A 22,133-nucleotide genomic window follows, 5' to 3' on the forward strand; every position below is an offset into this window, starting at 1 on the left:
ATTCTTGCATCCACTCTTGTCCCGAATCTTCAAATCAAATTCTTGTAATAGTAAGATCCACCAGATGAGTCTTAGCTTTACATCTTTGTTTGTCATTAAGTACTTGAGAGTCGCATGATCCGAATACTCTATAACTTTGGTGCTAAGTAGATATTGGCTAAACTTCTCCAAAGCAAACACTATGGCCAATAGCTCCTTCTCTGTGGTAGAGTAGTTGCTTTGAGCATTGTCTAGCGTCCTTGATGCATAGTAGATCACATGGGAGGCTCTTCCATTCTTTTGAACCAAAATGGCACCTATAGCATAGTTGCTTGCATCACACATGATCTCAAACGGGAGATCCTAATTTGGAGCTTGTATGATAGGAGCGGATGTAAGCAACTCTTTGAGCTTGTCGAAAGCTTCTTTGCATGCCTCATTGAACTCGAAATCAACCTCCTTTTGCAAGAGTTGGCACATTGGTCTTTTATCTTTGAAAATCCTTGATGAACCTTCGGTAGAATCCGGCATGACCTAAAAAAGAACGAACTTCCCAAACACAAGTCGGGTAAGGTAAGCTTTGGATAACATCAAGTTTGGCCTTATCTACCTAGATTCCTTTCTTGGACACAATGTAGCCCAAAATAAGACCTTGACTCACCATAAAATGACATTTTTCAAAATTTAAAACCAAATTCGTTTCAATTCATCCTTTCAAAATTTTAGTGAGATTGGTCAAACATTCTTGAAATAAGTTTCCATATACCATAAAGTCATCCAAAAAAATTTTAATTATGTTTTCAACATATTCTAAGAAAATGCTAACCATACAACGTTGGAAAGTATTAGGGGAGTTACACAATCCAAATGGCATTGTACGGTATGCAAAAGTTCCGAATGGACATGTGAAGGTTGTCTTTTCTTGGTCTTCCAGTGCCACTGGGATTCGGTGAAAACCGTAATACCCGTCTAGATAACAATAGTGAGATTTCTCGGCCAACTATTCTAACATTTGGTCAATGAAAGGAAATGGAAAATGATCTTTTCTTGTGATTGCATTGATTTTACGGTAATCAATACATACTCTCCACCCATTTTGCACACGGGTGGGCACCATCATACATTTGTTGTTCTCGACCACCGTGATTCCCGTCTTCTTTGGCACAACTTGCACTGGGCTCACCCACTTGCTATCCGAGATTGGATAAATCATCCCTGCATCAAGAAGCTTCAATATCTCTTTCTTCACAACTTCCATCATAGTCGGATATAATCTTCTTTGCGCATCTCGGCTTGGATTGCATTCATCCTCCATCAAGATCTTGTGCATACAAGTGGAGGGGCCCAATCCTTCAATATTCGCAATCGTCCAACCCATGGCTTCTTGGTGTTCCTTCCACACTTTGAGGAGTTTCTCTTCTTCAAATTCGGTCAAATGAGTTGCAATCATAACCGGAAGAGTCTCGTTCTATCCCAAGTAGGCATACTTCAAGTGTTGAGGTAGGACTTTCAATTCTAATTTTGGTGGTTGAACAAGGGATGGAGGCAATTTTGTATGAGTTGTGGGAAACTCAATTTGCTTAACATCAATTCTTGAGGGTTTCTTTACCTCTGAATTATTTACCAACTTCTTAACTTCCGAGTCTAAAGAATAAAGCTTCAATTGCTTAGCTAGTTTCCCACAAACAATCCCCTTCCTTAGGATCATCTCCAACATATCACTATTGGACAACTCGAACAATTCTTGGGTTAGTGACTCAACAATATCAACAAAATACAAGGATGAAACATTACTAGGATATCTCATGGCATCATAAATATTAAAACTTATTGTTTCACCATCAAACTCTATTGTCAAAATTCTCGCATACACATCGATTTTTGTCCTAGCCATCTTCAAAAATGGTCTCCCAAGTAAAATTAGAGCCAACTTGGAGGACACTTGTTCTTCTAGATCAATCACATAGAAATGCATCAGGAATATCAATTGGTTCACTTGCACCAAAAAATCTTCTAAAACACCTTTAGGAAAGACACTTGATTTGTCAGAAAGAGAAATTATGACACCGGTTTCACTTAAAGGTCCACATTCAATGATTCATATACCTAATAGGGCATGACATTGATAGAAGCACCAAGATCGAGCATAGCACTGCTAAAAGTGACATCCACAATCTTGCAAGGAACCATAAACATTCCCGGATCTTTACACCTGGGTGGAAGTTTCCTTTGTAAAACTGCGGATACATTTTCATTCATTGAAATTTTCTCATTTCCCTTCATATTTATCTTGTTGGTGCAAAGTTCTTTCAAGAATTTTGCATATCTAGGGATTTGTTTGATTGCATCAAGTAGTGGGATATTTACTTCCACCTTTTGAAAGGTGTCCAAGATCGCTTTCTCCTTCATATTCTTCTTTGAAGTTGCAAGTCAGGAGGGGAATGGCGGTTGAGTAGCTATTGGTGTTACTAGAGGAATAGTCTTCTTTGGAACTCTTGCTTGTGCATCCTTCTCGACAATAGGATCCTCAATGGGGGTGATCTCTATTTCTTCCTTGACTTCTTATTTGAGTTACTTTCTCTGGTTGGTTTACCACTTCTCAATGTCACCACATTGACATTTGGGTTCTTTTCGGTTTGAGAATGTAGTTTTCCATGGGACTCCAACTTGCTTATAGATGTAACTATATCTCCCATTTATGCTTCAAGGTTGGAGATACTAGTCCTTGTCTCTTTTTGGAATTGTTGGGTGCTACTAGCTAAGGATTTGACAATGTCTTCAAGAGACATTCCGGAGCTACTCGGATGGGATTGAGGACGTTGTTGGTGATATGGAGGGTATGGTTTGGGTTGATAATGTGGTTGTGGGTGTTGGTAGTGAGGTTGTTGCGCTGGGTAGGAGGGCCTAACTAAAGCATTTTGAGGCAATGGTCTTGGGTTGTAGCTCATATTGGGATTTGTCTATCAACTTGAATTATATGCATTTTGGTAACCGGATGGTTTGTTGTGGTATCTTTGGAATTCTCCCGTGGCATTCACGTGTTCCGCATCTTCTTGGATAATGGTGATGGGTTTTGGTCATAACAACATCCTATGTGCTCATGCAAACCCTAAAGCTTGGATCTAGGTTTCTCTATTGTACATGCAAGTTATCCAAGACTATAAACCCTAATTCTAGCATTTAAATAATCATATTAACATGAGAATAAGTTTATAATGTTACCTTGATTGTTATGTAGCAATAACAATCCCAATTCCTCCTTGAATTGACTTTGGAAAGCTGAGAGTCACAAGTGTCACTCCTCTAATGGTTCACAAACACCATAAGCAAGAGGATGGAGAGGAGAGAGGAAAGAGGCTGCCCAAAACCGTCTACAAACCTTAGAGAAGTCTTAGCCACGTTTTTGGGTCATAAGGGATCTCTATATATAGGAGTTATCATGGTTATCTAACTAGGAAACCCTAAACTTGTTGCTTAAGCCCTAAGCAACCCATGGACTCCTTTAATCAAGCCCTTGGACGATTTCCTTATGGGTTTCCCATTAGAATTCGTCCACCCCTTGATTTAAGACAATCCATGGCCCAAATTGCAATTATCTTATAATTACAATTCCAGTCCCTTAAATTTAATTAATCTCTTTTAGTCACAAAACTAATTACCAATTAATTATTGACTAATATTAATTAAACAATATGATTTCTCCTTTAATATATTATTTCCATAATATATTAATAAATCACATTTAATCCTTTCTCTCCATAATTCATCCTATCAAGTTGCATTGGTGAAGGCAACCCAAAAGGACCATGCACCATCGGGTCAAGTACATACCAAAATAGTTATGGACTTAGACACTAATCCAACAGTCTTCCACTTGGATAAGTCTAATAACTATTATGCGTATGACTTCAGATCCTGATCTGCAATCGTAGCTTTCCAAAGCCGCTGTCAGCTCTGATCCTATCAGATACGTGTGTCCTTTAGATAAGGGATCATATATTCCTCCATTCTAGATATCATATGAGATATGATTTCAAATCATTCTCTTTGTACTATATCTCGATTCCCGATTTATGACGACTGACGAACTGAACAAATCAAATTAGCCCTAGCCCGGCCGAGCATTTACGTTTGTCATCACTAAATCATCGAGGGGCCCAAAGATATCGCTTTTATCCTACTTTGGATAAAAGGAACGGATAAACTTTGATACAATGCTTGCTTGCACTCACTCACCGAATCACACACAACAATATGTTTTATAACACCAAGTTACTAGTGCGTTTACATATTATCAATGTGCAACCGAATTGCAAGATACAACTCACATATCTCGGTTTCAAGAATATAAGATGTTATCGTCTCACCAATCACTCGTGATACAATCCATGGAGTGATCCAAGTGAGCGTAGGTTTAATCCAATGCTCAAATCATATTCATAAGCACTCATGAACGTTGCAGCAAACATTTGCTTATGTCTAATGCTCTTTAGACAATCCACACACCAATTCATGATAGTCTTCATTCATACCTACTTCCAACATATGAACGATTGTGGCCCTGTTCGAATAATTTGACTGTTCTCAACCAATTAAATTATTCAGGAAGTCAAAACATGCAAATGTGAAACACAAGAATAATACTAATCCCATATGGCCTCAACCCTTTGAGCATAAATAAAACACCTTTTATTTATCACCATGTCGATTACTCATTATTTGTCATTTCGGGTAATCAACTTCTTACTTGAATTATTACACTTGTCCCATGCTCCTAGCATGCACACAATGTTTACCTATGGTTCTTACTTTGTGAAATAGACCAAATTGAGCACATTCCCAATCATTCTCATTTCACAACTCCAAATCCTTTTTCATAACTGTAAGAATATCAAATTCTTGCCACTTATAGAATATGTTAGATTCTACCATTTTATGCAATGATCCTTTCGTAATATCACTGCACCAAAGTCACAAAGACTATTGTCAATGCTATTACAAAGTCCTCTATCAAATATTGTTACAAGACAATTCCTTAGATATGATGTCTTTCACTCAAAGTACATTCCTTTGAACATCCTTTTGCATAAAAGTTTCTAATCTAGACATAGATTTTTCAATATTCAATTCCCAATATGGATACATTTCCATATTTTCCATATGACAACTTATTTTTAATAGAATCTTATCTATTCATAATAATGTCAATATGGTCCATTCAATACCATGCTTCCAACTACACACAAGCAACCAATCCTCGTCGAACTTTGAATTGTCCTTTGATAGTTGTTTAATTATCTTAGTCAAAACCGATTCTAGTCCTTTTTCCCTCTAAATGCGCTAGACATTTGGAAAATTTTAGAATGTTCAAACATTAAAGCATTTGCAATCGATCCTATACCCGAAGCATACGGGACACGACGCATAATGTTTTATTTGCTATGTTCTCAAAATTCGAGTTGTGAAGAGGAATGTCGTAATCATAATCAAAATTTTAAGAACACACTATGTACCTTTGACTAAATTTATTAACATTTCTCAACCTAAGCTTTTAGATTTGAAATGAAGCATAATATTCTCTCCCTTAATTATAGCAAAACAACCTTTCAACTCTTACAACTTTGCAAAGTATGAATCTTGTTTTCTATAATTAATATTGCTAATTTTGCAATACTTGCCTTAATCATCATACAATCATAACATTTATGCTCCCACTATCATGATGATTATTATAAAACATAACACTTATGCTCCCACTAGCTTCGACATGTATTCATAAACATCTTAACTTTCAGAAAAATAATACTTATTGAATTTCTTAAGTTCATGTTTCTAATACTTAGTGCTTTGATAAACCTTTATCAAGGCTTCTTGAACTTATACACCTTTGCCTTCATATGTGTGTCTAAACAATTAAGACTACTTGCCAAACCTCACAATTCAAATTATGGAAAGGGATACCGTAACCATGATTGAATTCGAGAATGCAATTTTACTATCTTCTTAAAATCTTTCTTAGTGAAAGCATTTCCTCACAGTCATTTTCATGAAGTAGGAAATCTTATGACACTTAGATTTAAACGGTGTATTTGTTCCTATCCATGTGAATTTGTTAAAACCAAGGTTTACGACAAATTCAAACTCATATGGACCGAACTTTCATAATCTAGATTTCTTGCCCTATGGTAGCACAGCTGCCCACCATGTCTTCCAAGTAGTTAAGCATCTCACCTTTTCCTATCAATGTACCTTTCATTGATTAAGGTGCTTTGCCTTTTATGCATTCAAAATGAGAACTCATAGAACTCACTTGCATAATTAACTCCATTAGAACAGCACATAAACAAAATAATGTCAACACGATAGGTTGTAAACCCCAACTCGTGTGCTAGTGATGATCAATAAGGTTTGTTTGATTTGTTCTTGAAACCTTTCAAGACCATTAAGGCTCCCACTGACTCCTTGACATATAAGATTCTCTTGTCAATAACACTACAAGAAAAAGACCCTTTTACGACGCGCAAACCACGACACTCGTTGATTTATGTTACGCAAAAGAGAGTGACATTAAAAAAGTGTCATCTCTTCAAAAAATTTAACAATAGAGGACACGCATTATTGCGTGCCCTTAAGTTAGTGTCTAAACAAAAAAACAAAAAAAACACGGAGGGCACCTATAATAAAACGCGCGTCGTCTAAGGATGTCGCTTTATAATTTTTAATGGAACGCGCGTTCCATCCTTTAACAGTGGGGGGAAATGAAATTCTGAAAAAATTAAAAACCCCGCCTTCCTTTTTTTCTCCTTTCCCTCTTGCCCAAATTATGGATGCTCCTTCCTTCCCCCTCCCGACATTGACTGCTGCCTAGTGTTTCCCTCACTCACTTCTACCTACTGGAACCACCATATCTCCCACTCGATGTTGAAATTGTTAGAAAAAGCCCTAATTATACTCTCAAGTCTAAATATTAGGAATGCAAATCTTGATTCTCGTTTGTTTCAGATTCCCCAAAGATTAATTGAAAAACACACAGACGAAGAACTGTAACTTTGCTCCATTAACTTCCCTATTACATCTTGTCATCACCTTTGAAACTTCTGCGTTAGAGACCTAGGTAATGCTTTTATTTTTTTGTTTCTTCACATATCTTTTTCTAGTTTTGAATGATTTGGTGGCTCCTATGTAAAAATTTGGACCGTATCCAGCAAAAAAATTGGACATTTTGAATAGAAAGCGAATCTGAATCTAGCACTCTCGATATGATTATCAGGCTCAAAGGAGTGGGCGTCGTTAGGAAGGTCGTCATGGATAGCTAAGGGCGCTAAACACCTCCCGCTATCTTCCGCCAAAGGGGTCGCCAACCAAGTCTCGCTAGCAGCTTAACGAGAAGAGAGAGAGAGAGAGAGAGAGAGAGAGAGAGAGAGAGAAAGGAGTAAACATGTTCAGGCCTTCATAGTGGTAACTTCCATCCCTAAATCGATTTATGTTCATCTGTTTTTTTTACTTCTCGATTTATTATGTTAATCCATTGTGCATCTCTATTGTTTCTGTTTTTGTTCATATTTCAACGAATTATCAACTCCTATACTCCATTTTTTTTTATTTATGTGTTTGATTTCTGCAATTTACCTTTGTCTTTCCATGGTTTTTAGACGAACACCAAGTGTTCGATGAAATTCCCCAGATATTATTAAGTCTTTAGCACCTCTTACATATGTTTTATGAAGTGAGAAATGCTTCATTTGATTATATTCACATGTATCTTTATGTTTTCAATATTTATCCCTTTAATTTCTCCTTTTTCTTTATATCGTGACTTCTAATTTGATAAGGGTTACCAAATATTGATGCATGTGAGGATCAATTCGATAATTTACAATTTATCTTCTAGGCCTTTGAGTTTCAGTAATACAAGCCCTAGAGTGCAACTAGCTCCTGTAAGAATATAACCTGGAAATTACCAAGGTACAGAAGATGAAAAAAATACAGATTAACAGGGGAGAACGGAAGTAGAACAGGGGACAAATGACTTTCTGGGAAAATTTCTTTGTTGGTACGCCTTATTAATAAAAACGAGAACGTGATGCCTTTCCTTTTGTTCCATGTTTGATGAGTTAGAAGAAATAAACTTGTAGGTATGGTCTGATTAGGATCCCAGACCCATGTTTGCTGAAATCTTCTAATATTATTTGTTGGTCTGGTTTTTTTAGCCCCTGTAATACAGTTTCTTTTTTACTACATGACATGGATTTCACGATTGTTGGTCTGATTTTTTTAGTGTTGTATTACTATTTGCTGTTAGTGTTGTATTACTATTTGTTGAGGATATTTTTGTCATTTTCTTTTATTTCATGATTGTTTTTAACTATTACTATTGTTGCAGGTGGTCACTAGGTGCAATAATGTATGAGATGCTTGTTGGATAACCTCCATTTTATTCAGATGATCCGATAACTGCATGTAAAAAGGTATACCAAGCTGCAACTGATTATTATTTTTATTTGCTGTATATTTATTATTTTGTTGGGTTCACAAAAAAGATCTAGGAAATGCGAAAACAACTATCTATTGGGTGACTGGTTATCTTCCAAAGGATATGCTTCAAGTGGTCATCATTTATGTTCAGGTAAATCTATATAAAGACGATGCATTACATCATTTACAAGATCTTTGTCTATCTTCCATGGTTTTGACTAAAGTGATTTCTTTTAATAAGCACAATGTTAGACATGCTGGCTAGCATTTTTTTCAGTCTCTGCTTTGTGATTTTGCCTCACACTCTCACCGTATGAAAGTATAAATGAAGTTTTTTTTGTTTTTTTTGCCACTAACTTGAATGCAAAACAGGTGTTGGTTTAGATAAGCCAAACGAATGGGGATTTGATACTACACAGGTTGATAATATTCTCAAAAAGTTGAAAGTGGTAAGTTCTTCAATATTCTTCACCTGAGCCTATTCTCTCTCTTTTTTTTTTAAGTTTATTAACATAAATTATCTTATTAATCAAAATTTCATGTATATTTTGACAGCAAGCAACACAAACAAAACATGATGAACGTATATATGCTTAAGTAACTAATTTGTAATCGTGATGAAGCTTTAGTATTTGGTAACTCATGATCCTTGTTTTCTTATCTCAGAGGATGATGATGAAGAAACAGGCTTACCAAAGGACAATAGTGAAAAAACTACACGTCCCCAAGGAAGGTCATTTTCTTGCTCAAAATCGAATTTAATTCTAAATTGTTCATTATATCCAAATTATTAATACATAGGTATATATTAATATATTATTAGATACAAGAAATGAAAAAGAAACATCCATTTACATACTATATATATTATTAGATTAAGGGGTTGTTTTTTTTACTTAATGGGCTTAATGGGTTAAGAACTTAATCTTGATTTATTCTACACAAAATGATTTGATGGGTTAAGCCAAAAAAAGTTCATGTTCGGTTCAGCCACCCCGGCACCACCACAAGCGGCGGCTCCTTTCCAGTTTGGTGGCCAGCCAAACCAAGTGCTACCTCAGAATCCTTTCCAGTCATCTAGTGTAGAGTTCAATGCTGGTGGAGGAAGCTTTTCGTTAGGGTCTGGTGGTGGTGATAAATCTGGAAGAAGGATGGTGAGAGCTACTAAAACCAAGAACAAGAGGAAATGAGGCCATTTTTTTTTATAAAGGTATCATTGTTTTGATGTAATACATATGCACCACCTTCTTTTTTGGTTTCTTTGTGTCTTGTTATTGTGAAGTATTGTTGTAGTTAGAATGTTGTTAGATCACAATTTTGGAGCAAAGTGTTGGTAGTGTGAAGTTTTAGATTCATATAATATTGTTGTAGATTTCACTGTCGTACTCTTTTATGTAGAAAATACATAAGCCAAGGGTGTTGAATTTTTACCACAGGTATCATGTTGTCGTTTCTTGTTTCTAATAATAAGCTTAAGCCACCAGCAACTTAAGAATGTTGTTTTTGTTCCTTGTTAAAGGATTTCTAGTTTGGGCTTTGCCTTAGAATTGCAATATTGCATCTGTTATACAATCAACTCCAAGTTACTCACTCTTTGCCTTGATGTTTGTTTGTATATGCATACTTTCTGTCTTGAGGAATTTGAGTATGGATTGTTTTTCTAAGTAAAAATTAGATGTAGTTAAAAATATTGTGGAAGTGATTCCAATAATATCTTAAGGCAATCTTTTGGATACATCTACTTATGACCCCTTACAAATCCATCTCACAAAGGAACCCTTGGTGGAGGAATACAGGTCTGGAAGTTGAGTTCATGTGATCTTTGTGAGATAGCACGCTATTCCATTTACCAATCAGGTTTCTCCCACGTTCTCAAGGTAAAAAATTGTTTCAAGTTTATAAATATGGGCAATGAAATTTATTTAAGTTTTTGCATTTCTTTACCCGTTATAGCAATGTACTCAGTACTCACATTTATTTACAGATAATTAGCAACTTATAAGTAGGTTGGTTGGTGTTATGTGAAAGTGAAAGGGGTAAGTGACATTTGAGAGTGATTTGTGTTTTTTTAGTCACATTGCATCGGACTCAATTCCAGCTTGGAAATGGTGGTTTGTTTGGTGCTAGTTATATTCAGGTAAAAGATTTCCCATCTCTTATATTAATGTTTGGTTTTAATGTTTGGCTTATTACATTACTTTTGTCTCCTTTGTTGTATTGATGAGGCTTGAGCATGCTGGGCTGTTAATGTTCCTGTTTGTTTTCATTTATGCAGGTAACAATCTTGTTGAAAGGACTTATGAATCAGATATTAATGGTAACAAGTTTAACACTCGAGTCCATACAATTAGATGTTAATGGTAACAAGTTTAACACATGTGTCTTTGTTATACATACAAATTAAATGCAATGGATTGTATTTTTTGTATATGGTATTTTATTTTATATTATGCAATGGATTGTATTTTTTGTATATGGTATTTTATTTTTATTATGAGAGATTAAATGCAAATTTAATTTATAAATTAATAAATATATAAATATATATTTTATTTAAAAAAAATTAAAATTACGATACGCAAAAATGTGTGTCGTCTTCATTTATGACATGGCCTTTCTTGACTGGTGCTTCCTTGATACGCATTGCGTGTCATAAACACGCGCGTCGTAAGGTTACGACACGCAAATGTGTGTCGTCTTCCTTTATGACAGGGCCTTCCTTGATACGCAATGCGTGTCATAACCGCGCGTCGTAAATGCGCGTCATAAATGCGCGTCGTAAATGCGCGTCGTCTATAGACGACGCGCAAAAGCGCGTCATCTCTCTTTATGACATGGCCTTCCTTGACGCGCATTTGCGCGTCGTCTGAGCGTTTTACGACGCGCAATGAGCGTCGTAAAAGGCCTTTTTTCTAGTAGTGTAACCATGTCTTAACAAACAAATATTCAAGAGTTAGTGTAGCTTTTATCAAAACACTTCATAAATTGGTCCTCATTGGTCTTTGTCTTATCCAAGACATCACAACTTTCCACATTTGATGAATGTTATAAACCTTCTTAATACTTATCACTCAATGTTACAATCTTAACTCTAAGACTTGTTTTGGAACGAAGTATGATTGACTTCTTGATTTAACCATTTCTTCAATTCTTGATTCCTCTTCTTAGACATACAATTGTACTAAGACTCACTTAGAGGATCAATTGAGATATGGTTCTTAATCATTAAGACCTATCATAAAGCATAAAAGCTACTCTCCCTTCTTCTTAGAACGGAGAAACTTCTATCTTTCTGCCTACTTGATTCTTCTTATTCGTTCTGCTATTGATTTAAACATTTTCAATCAATTCAGAATTACACTTAATCTTGTAAGTATAATCATATTTACTAGACTTTTAGTAAATCATGACGAATATCTTTGTTACTCTTATGGTGGACTTTGATCAACACACAACTTTGTGTACTCGATCTCCTAGTTCTTCACTTGACACTTTGTCAATGAATTAGTCTAGTTTCCAAATATGAAATTTCTCATTCATCGTGCAACCAAGTTGCATGATTCCAAGTTTCGGTCCAATTGAAACTTGGGCGATGAGAAACTTTCCTTATTCGGTAAATTCTTTGACTTTCCATAAGAACCAAATCCATTATTGCTAATAATAGAAACATTCAAACATCAATTTTTCATATATGCCATTGCAAGGATAAATAAATAATATAAAATCAAAATTTATTTTATTGCGGAAAAATTTGTCCTTACAATGCAATTCATTGAAAAACTATGCTAATACATCTATCTAATTCTAACTCTAAGTAGTATCTCAAGAATCTAATCTTCGAGAAATGCGATCGAAATTCATTCCTTCACGGTTAGATTTTGCTCACTTCTTCCCTTAAGCTTCCTTTCTTTTCTTCGATCCTACAAAACATCAATTGTAATCTTATCACATTATGTATTAAGAATCTAGAATAGAAGCTTAAAAGAGTTAGTTAATGGATTTTACCTATATTAGAGCCATACGTTTCGACTCTCCCATCTCTTAGATCTCTTAGGTAAATGGGGAAGCTTCGTCTCCAATGCCCTTTCTCTTGGCAATAAAAGCAAATTGACTCTTTTGGAACATGACATGGAACTACTTCAGACATTGCCTTTCTCTTATGATCAACATTTTCGATCAAAGCATGTCTTTCGTTGCCATTGTCTATATCCATAGAGGTCTTGAAGAACCCAATCAACAATCAACTTTGCGCCAAACCATTGCTGATTCAGCAGCAATAAGCATATAGGTGAGATCTATAAGGGTCACGTCCCGGTTCATCATATAGTACTCTCTTACGAACTCACTATATGAGTTAGGAAGTGACTGAAGAACCCAATCAACAACCATTTCCTCACAGACAGCGGATCCCAACATTCTTAACCTATCAATGTGTGACTTCATCCCTAGGACGTGTGCACACACCGACTTTCCTTCTTTATGTTTACTTGCCAAAAGGGCTTGAGTGATCTTGAACTTTTCAAGACTTTGAACTTGTGGGTTAGGGAGAATAATTGGAGGAGGAGGAGGAAGTGAAGCATGATTTCTTGTTCCTCGATCGAATCGTGGAATACCATCTTCATGTGGAATGCTTGTTCCACGGGATTTGGGAAGACCATAGTTGTTGAACTTTGACATCTACAAAACGGGAGAAACCAAATTCAAGTTAGTTGATAGATTAAGTCCTTAGTAAATCACCCAAATGAAATACTAAGGCTAGGACCCAACACAATATTCTACAACTCGGGAGAGGGATGCTGTAACCCTAATTGTAGAACATTTGAAGGTAAGTGAATGACGATTCACTAATTTCCACCATCAAAAAAAAAAGAAATTTAAGTTTTAAATCTATGAAAACTCCTAGATCCTTTGAGATTCATTGAACTTTCAACGGCATGTTTAAATCTCGATATTCCCCTCTAGTTTGTGACTGGGATGCCGAGGATCACAAAGCGGGTGTGAATAACCATGAAAACTTACATGGTGCCCTCACATGTTACAGTCACCTATTCGATGTGCCGATAAACTACACACGCTCCACCGAACTATGACAAATATTGAGTCACCCTTTGCTACCTTTGCTTAGAACCATTTAGTGTGCCGGTAAACCACACACGCTCCACTAACGTCTTCGCAAGGGCACAAAGTGTAATTTCATGGAATTGCATCAATTCACTTTTGCCTAAGTAACTAAGATTGGGAATTTTATGAAAACATTTAGTTACTTTTATATTTCATTATACTTATAATGGAAGGTTTTTGTCCTATCCTACCCGTTCGGCTAACGACCCTCCACTAGTCAAGAGTGCGGTGGGTAAGAGTGGATACCCATTCAATCGCCATTTTATAGGCAATTTCCTTAAACACCCCTTATAGACCAGCTTCGTGAATGAGGCCTACTAATGGTAAGATTGACTTTACTCATATATAATGTTAGACTTTTAATGTTATATATAGTATAGGGTGTATTTCACACTTTAAAAATACTAGGTGGTCTAATTTAACAATTATACTTTTAATTCAATTAAATTATAAACCAAAACTATTATGGATTTATTAAACCTCTTTTAATTATACTCCTTAATTAATTAATAAAACCATAAGGGTGTGATTTGAACTTTTTCAAAACAATACTAGGGTTTTAGAATTTAACATTCCTAATTAAACTTTTAATCAACTTTTAAATTCCAAAACTTGAGGGCAAGTTTTGAAACATTTCAAAACATTAGGGTTTAGAATTTAAATATACATCAAAATTAAACTATTAATCAAAATTTAAATTCCAAAACTTGAGGGCAAGCTTTGAAACCTTTTTCAAAACATTAGGGTTTCAACTATTTAAATTTCAAAACAACAAAACTTTTGGGTTCAAATTTAAACTATAAAACCTAAAGGGGAAAATATGAAACTTTTCATAACAATAAGGATCAAACAACAAATAATCTAAAATTAACAATTAATCACATAATTATCTATATTTGATTTATTTAATGATTTCTTGCAAAACAATTTACCAATTTAATCAAAATAATAAAACAATTATCATGTAAGGAAATAAATATTTTATTAATTGATAAATATCTTTAATTAGATCAATAATATAGTCAAATATATCATAAAATGGGATTTATATTGATCTAATATGATAAGGTAACTATCCTTAAGCAAAAACAGCAAGAAATCCTGGTTTTCCCTCCTTCTGACGAGCCGACTCGCCGAGTCAGGAATGGACTCGTCGAGTCACCATGGACTCGGCGAGTTCATCTATGGACTCGGCGAGTTCATTTATGGACTCGGTGAATCCAGCCTCCAGAAACACAAAAATCGAATTTTTTTAATCATTCAATGCATCAATACAATAGAAACCAGTCGTCTCTGATACCATTGATGGGTTTTGGTCATAACAATATCCTATGTGCTCATGCAAACCCTAAAGCTTGGATCTAGGTTTCTCTATTGTACATGCAAGTTATCCAAGACTATAAACCCTAATTCTAGCATTTAAATAATCATATTAACATGAGAATAATTTTATAATGTTACCTTGATTGTTATGTAGCAATAACAATCCCAATTCCTCCTTGAATTGACTTTGGAAAGCTGAGAGTCACAAGTGTCACTCCTTTAATGGTTCACAAACACCATAAGCAAGAGGATGAAGAGGAGAGAGGATAGAGGCTGCCCAAAACCGTCTACAAACCTTAGAGAAGTCTTAGCCACGTTTTTGGGTCATAAGGGATCTCTATATATAGGAGTTATCAGGGTTATCTAACTAGGAAACCCTAAACTTGTTGCCTAAGCCCTAAGCAACCCATGGACTCCTTTAATCAAGCCCTTGGACGATTTCCTTATGGGTTTCCCATTAGAATTCGTCCACCCCTTGATTTAAGACAATCCATGGCCCAAATTGCAATTATCTTATAATTACAATTCCAGTCCCTTAAGTTTAATTAATCTCTTTTAGTCACAAAACTAATTACCAATTAATTATTGACTAATATTAATTAAACAATATGATTTCTCCTTTAATATATTATTTCCATAATATATTAATGAATCACATTTAATCCTTTCTCTCCATAATTCATCAGATCAAGTTGCTTTGGTGAAGGCAACCCAAAAGGACCATGCACCATCGGGTCAAGTACATACCAAAATAGTTATGGACTTAGACACTAATCCAACAAATGGGACACATGTTCGTACGATGTCCTATTGTTGCATATATTCCACAAACCATCACTTATTGAGTTTGTCCCATGGCTAACTTTTGAACAATGGATGTTAAATCTTTGATTTAAGACTCTCGATTCGATGTCCCCACTTCATTGACTTTGTGTTGTATGTCTCTCTTCATGTCTTGGCGTTGGCCAAAGTGTTGGGCATTAGCGGCTATTATGTTGAAAAGTTGTCTTGTTTGTTGTGGACTTTTGCTAAAGACATCTCTACCACTTGAGGCATCAACTAGTCTTCTCCCCATTGGCAACAATCCCTCACAGAAGTGTTGAATGAGGAGTTGTTTTGGAATTTGATGTTGTAGACAAATATAGAATATGTTGTTGAACCCCTCCCAATAATCATGGAATGTCTCATTTTGACCTTGGCAGATTCCACAAATCTCATTTCTATGACTTGATACTCTTGAAGCGGGATAAAACTTTACGTGTATTATGGACCCTAGGAGGTCAGATCTATGTTTTAAATGCATCAAGACCTACTGAAATTGAGTGTATAGTTTTGGACATAGAGGGAATCGGCGAGTCACTCATGTGACTTGGCGAGTCAGGTCGAATTTCCCACCAAATCCCTTCTGATAAAGGACCATGAGGTGAGTTAGAAGAACACGCAGTTTGTTGGACTCATTGAGGACCTGTAAATCATGGGACTCGGCAGGTGTATGAACTAACTCGGTGAGTTTAAGGCTAGGTACCAAGAATATGAAGACGAACTCGGCGAGTCGAGGAAGAACTCGACGAGTCCAGCACTAAGAGCATTACCTTGCATGAAGATGAACTCGACGAGTTCATGAGGAACTCGACGAGTCAAGGAATAAACGTCCCAGCTAGCATGAAGATGGGCTCGGCGATTCAAAGGATGAACTCGCCGAGTCACATGCAAAGGGTCCCAACTTTGTATCATGGAACTCAGAGAGTTGGTGGACCAACTCGACAAGTTGACCAAAAGTTGACTTTGACCATGGTGTTGACTTTGACTTTGACATTGACCTAAGTTGACCATGAAATGATAATTAAGGAAAATGATTATGTGTAGGGTTGAGAGGAGTTTATCCCAGCGGCGAGGACAGTTCCGACACATAGCTTTACGAGGTGAGTTACCTTCCAGTAGAAGTGGGTCAAAGGCACCAAGGCCGGCCCACTAGTAAGTGTTATAGTAAAGGTGATTGTCTTTGTGATAATTGTATGGTACCAAGCCCCCCCCCCCCCCCCCGGTTGTCATCTCTTATTTTAGTGATTAAGTTTCTAATTTATTAATATTGATTATACACAATGTAACACAAAAAAATTATTTATATGAAATTTACCAAACGGTTTTTAAGTTATATAAAATATACTCAAATTGTTTATAATATTTTTTTTATAATACTATTAAAATAAACATGTTGAAAAGAATTAAAACAAATTTATGTTGAATTATATTGTAACGACCGAAAAATACAACCAATTTTAAACTTTTCAAAAACAGCTCGATTCCATTAAATCTTTACAAAAAGGTTTTCAATACAAAACGTTTAACGTATTCCCAGAATCACATTACTACAAATCATGAGGAGCGGTACGATCACGCCTTCGCCTTGCCACGATCTCCTGAAGAACCTGAAAAACATAAAACCACAACTGTAAGCCCGAAAGCTTAGTGAGATATCCCCAAAATACCAACCACATATACCATACACGCATAACATGCCATAACATATCCGATCACAGAACAGCCATGCACTTCGGGTCTACTGTGTGACTGGTCCGCCGCACCGGCCTACAGTCCACCTGGTCCACCCTCTGAGTCTAGCCATAAACCTCGAGTCTACAGTGTGATTGGTCCGACCGCACCGGGCCTTCAATCCACCTGGTCCACTCTCTGAGTCTACAGTATGACTGGTCCGCCCACACCGGGCCTTCAGTCTGTCTGGTCCAATCTCCGAGCCTTCGGCACGTCTGGTCCGCCCTCTTGGGGCCTACAGCCTATCCGGACCGCTCGTTGGGCCTTCGGAACAACCGGTCCGCCCTGGGTATCTTGGCCTACAGCACAAAGCAGGACACGCCTTAACCCAACTCCAGTCCAAACAACCATGTGCACATATACATACAATCATATAGCAATTCACAGTCAACAAGCAGATCAAACAGATCACATAACATATCATCATCCTAACCAGGATACCGACCTAACAGGTCACTAGCATAGCATCTCCCTATCTCTCAGGATACCGATCTTAATCAGGTCTCTAACATATACCATCCTAGCTCTCAGGATGCAAGCATATCACAGCAACAAAATAACAACAACTACCCGGATCTCAATCCGATAAGGGTCGGCCTTGGTGCCTTAGACCCTGTTGATATAGTGAGGATAACTCACCTCGAAACTGCCGGCTGAAAGGATAAGATCCCACTGCTCCAAGCTCCGACACGAACTCCTCCATTGAACATCAACACACTCAACTCAATAAATACCCTTAATTACCAAAATACCCCTGAAAGACAACTGGTAAATCCTTGGACAAGGTCAAAGTCAACCCCTGACTGACTCTACTCGCCGAGTCAACCCGATGACTCACCGAGTCCCCATACTCAGAACTTCCCTCAATCCGCAACCTAACTCGCCGAGTCACCCCGAGACTCGTCGAGTCCAACAACTCTGAGTCCACTCGCCCACAACTCACCGAGTCATCCCTTGACTCGCCGATTCCCGACTCAACCAGAAAATATTGGGACTCTTCGACAAGACTCGCCGAGTCCAAGAACAGACTCGCCGAGTCTAAGGTTATCTTCAACCTACTCGCCGAGTTGTTCATACAACTCGCCGAGTTCCAGGCCATCTTCATCCAACTCGCCGAGTTATTCTTCCAACTCGTCGAGTCCCAGCTCATCTTCAAGCAACTCGTCGAGTCCACCCATGTGACTCGCCGAGTACCACCGGTCTGAATCCATACAGAAGCATTCTAGGCCATGCAATTGATCCAAAACATAGATCTAGCCTCCTACAACTCATCCATCATGTAAAGTGGCAAACTTTACGTGAATCCAAAGAGATCTATGCATTTTGCACGTTAGGGATAAGGTTTGGGACATGGTAGCTTCACTACACACTCAAACACAGGGACTTTCAGGCATTCCAACCCTTCTCCATTCCATATCTGAGGTAGCAACCTCAGATCTAACCTCTAAACTCCAAAACACCAAAAGATATGATCTCTAACACCCCCAAAATGAAGAATCTAGACAAAAGCAGCTCAAATAATGGAATGATACCTCAAAAGGAAGCTCCAAGAGAAGATTATCCCGAATCCTTGCAAAGCCCTTTGATCCAATCCTCTTCTTCTCTAAGATCTCTTCAACAACCACCTCTCCAAGCTCCAATTTGCTCAACAATGGGGTTTCTCCACGAAATTAGGGTTTCTGGAACTCAAGGGATGATAAGGTGGCTGGGGAGGAAACATAATGTTCTTTATATAGGGTCAACCCCGAGAATTAGGGTTTTCTCCACTCAGCGCCTACTCGCCGAGTCCATCTTACTGACTCGCCGAGTCGGCTACTTAACACGCGACCAAGTCGCGACTCTACTCGCCGAGTCCACCCATGGACTCGCCGAGTCGTTCTTACCCAATTTACTCTTTTAGCCCTTCAACTCTACTCTTGATATTTCAGGATGTTACAATTCTCCCCCACTTAAATTAGGCTTCGTCCTCGAAGCCTACGGCAAGTCAACTCCAAAAATACTCCCACAACACGCCACCTGGCCTTAACCAGACCAGGTCCCCCAAGGCATACCCATCGAAACTCAAACTCGCTTTCTCTTTCCTTGCGGTGTCCTGACCACCGTCTCGAGCCGGGCACCGGTTGTACCCTCTGATAATCACACTCAACAACCGAGAATTACCCATGATGCATCACTGCTCCAAATCTCAACAATCACTCGACCCATATGGGCTAGAAAACCATGAACCATCGGATCCCCGATCCGAATCCCACTCTATCCATTCCATGATGACGAAAAGACCCATTCTTCAACCTCAGAGCAACTCCCACGAGTTCTCCTCTTGCAATCACATACACATGCTGAACTAGCTCTAGCACCCTCAAATTAGGAAAACCCGATACACTGATGATATCCTCAAACATCCCCCCAGGATGAACCACTAATACATATCCAATACCCTGATCAGAATCACACTGAGAGCCCAAGACTCTCTCCCTGCATCACTTCCGAGCCTCTTGGCTCTACACCTGCGGAATTCCCTCCGCGACCTCAGCAGACATCCCAAACCGGATGAGCTTCTATCCCACTGCCACAAACACGCTGCTCAATAACCATACTCGAATTACTCTAATCATAACTCTGCTCTGCTGCTTTCACTTCCGTGAACTTGCACTCCCTCTCGGAGTTACACACCTCTCTCTCTTCCTTTACCAAGGAATCTACTTGGCCACATTGTCACTCCGACAAGTGTCACGGTGCTCGCCCAACGCTACACCACCCTTTTATAGCGTATCGGCTATCCATCCAACACACATACTCTGACTCTCATCGCAGGGACTCTCAAGCCCATGCACTATCTCAACTAATCAAGATCACTATCCGGGGCTAGACCTTCTAATGCAATCACACTGCAACATACACAATCCATATCCTCGGACCGATCCAACAATACCTGCAGAGTCTTCAGCATGACTGAACCGCCTCACTAGGCCTTCAGCCCATCTGGACCACTCTCAGAACCTTCAGCCAATCTGGACCGCTCTCATTGCCTTCAGTTTGGCTGGACCGTTCTCCGAGCCTTCGGCCTGACTGGTACGCCTACCGGCCTTTAGTCTATCCGGACCGCTCAACTAGCATTCATCATTCGGAGCTATCACTCCCGGAAATCCTCCTATGCGTATTGTTCTAGCCCTTTAAGGGTTCCGAACTCTATCTCAATCGCACATGCTCGATCCCGGCCTGCTCCCAGGCCTTCCATAATCAAATGCCCTAGGTCTTTATCCCGCCCCGCATGCCTGACACTTGCTCCTATCAGCCTATACTCTGGGCTGACAGAACACTGCTGAATCCCAACAGCTAAGCACCCTCAAATACTCATCGATCTCCCGGAGAATTCTCCAATTCTCCCCCACTTGTAGCACTGATTAACAACCACCAGTCGCCATCACCGACCTCCCAGAACAACTCTGCACAAAGAAAACACTTACACGCGGACTGCTTCCCACAAGCATAAACAACCTTAACGAGATCTCACATCAACACCGATTAACCCGCTCGAAAGAAACTCAATCTGCATCTAACCACTCCTCAGAAAGTAGATGCTACCCGACCTTCAAACCAATGCTAGGTTCCCACTAATAACTCTCATGGATGATAACCAACGGAATTCCCAAAACAATAACCCATAACCAAACCACAACCTGCAAAACGACGAATACCGCATCGAAAACCACACAAAGATACCAGCACCAAAAACAATACACCACAATAATCACAAGATAACAAGATATCAAGAAAGAAACATACCCGCAGCTGCATCTGGCACTGCCCTGACCTCCTCTGCTACAAGCTGAAAAGCACGACCCTGAGCCCTTAGGGGCTCCGCTCCACCCTGACCTCCACCTGTAATCCTCAAAGTGGCCGGTGCTGGAGCCTGCACTGGTCCTGCAGCAAGCTGTGGACATTTGACCCTCAAATGTCCAATCTGATGACAATGATAACAAATCCTCAAATCCCGAACCGGCGCTGACTGCCGACAATCCCTCGCATAGTGCCCCTCCTTTCCGCACTTGCGGCATGCACCACCGGACCTACAAACTCCGGTGTGACCCCTCCCACACTTCCCACAAGTGTGGCTGCTCAGATCTCCCACTCTAGAATCAACGGTCTTGGACCGTTTCGGCGCCGGCTGCGACTGCACCGGAGCCAGCCTCAGCTCACGCAACTGCAACTCAATCTCTAACTCGCGCCGCCTGGCGGCCTCCTGCAACTCCAACAATGTCCCGCACCTCTGCGTAGACACAAACTGTCTGATGTCCCTCTTGAGCATACTCAAATATCAGGACATCTGAGCCTGCTCCGAAGCGAACTCAGGGAAAAACATCGCCCTCTCGGTGAACATCCTGGTGATCTCAGTCACCGACTCCGAACCCTGCTTCAGCTCAAGGAACTCCTGAGCCAATCTCTCCCTCTCAACTTGTGGAACATAACGAGTGTTGAACATTTCTCTGAACTGATCCCATGAAACCGCAGCCCTCTGCGCATCCGAATATGACCCCATGGTCAATCTCCACCAATCCTTCGCCCCGAGCCTCAACAGGTTCAGAGCACACCTCACCCTCTAATCAGCAGGGCATGAACACGTGAAGAAACACCCCTCCACGTCTGATAACCATCTCATAGCGACGATCGGGTCCTGAACT

General features: G+C 38.9%; 1 protein-coding gene and 1 long non-coding RNA gene across 2 annotated transcripts; one reads left to right on the forward strand and one right to left on the reverse strand.

Annotated features, from left to right (window-relative positions):
- Nucleotides 1-1,447: 1,447 nt before the first annotated feature.
- Nucleotides 1,448-2,388, reverse strand: LOC145099163 (uncharacterized). Its single transcript, XM_079036753.1, has 2 exons — nucleotides 2,115-2,388; nucleotides 1,448-2,001 (listed from the first exon to the last, which is right to left on the reverse strand). The coding sequence occupies exons 1-2, from the start codon at nucleotides 2,386-2,388 to the stop codon at nucleotides 1,448-1,450; spliced, it is 828 nt and encodes a 275-aa protein (XP_078892879.1).
- Nucleotides 2,389-7,962: 5,574 nt separating this feature from the next.
- On the forward strand, nucleotides 7,963-9,383 carry LOC145100528 (uncharacterized). Its single transcript, XR_013705108.1, has 4 exons — nucleotides 7,963-8,032; nucleotides 8,363-8,447; nucleotides 8,827-8,903; nucleotides 9,121-9,383. It is a non-coding gene; the product is annotated as an uncharacterized LOC145100528 (long non-coding RNA).
- Nucleotides 9,384-22,133: the final 12,750 nt, after the last annotated feature.

This window comes from Lactuca serriola, chromosome 4 (assembly GCF_051521515.1).
Source record: "Lactuca serriola cultivar US96UC23 chromosome 4, Lser_US96UC23_V15, whole genome shotgun sequence".
NCBI classification, from domain to species: Eukaryota; Viridiplantae; Streptophyta; class Magnoliopsida; order Asterales; family Asteraceae; genus Lactuca; species Lactuca serriola.

What these genes read in the sequence shown, in the direction of transcription:
- LOC145099163 (XM_079036753.1), bottom strand. Translation starts at nt 2,388, where the DNA reads ATGAAGGAGAAAGCGATCTTGGACACCTTTCAAAAGGTGGAAGTAAAT. An exon ending in CAGTGCTATGCTCGATCTTG is followed by an intron (nt 2,002 to 2,114) that starts GTGCTTCTATCA and finishes TCTTTCCTAAAG; the next exon opens with GTGTTTTAGAAGATTTTTTG.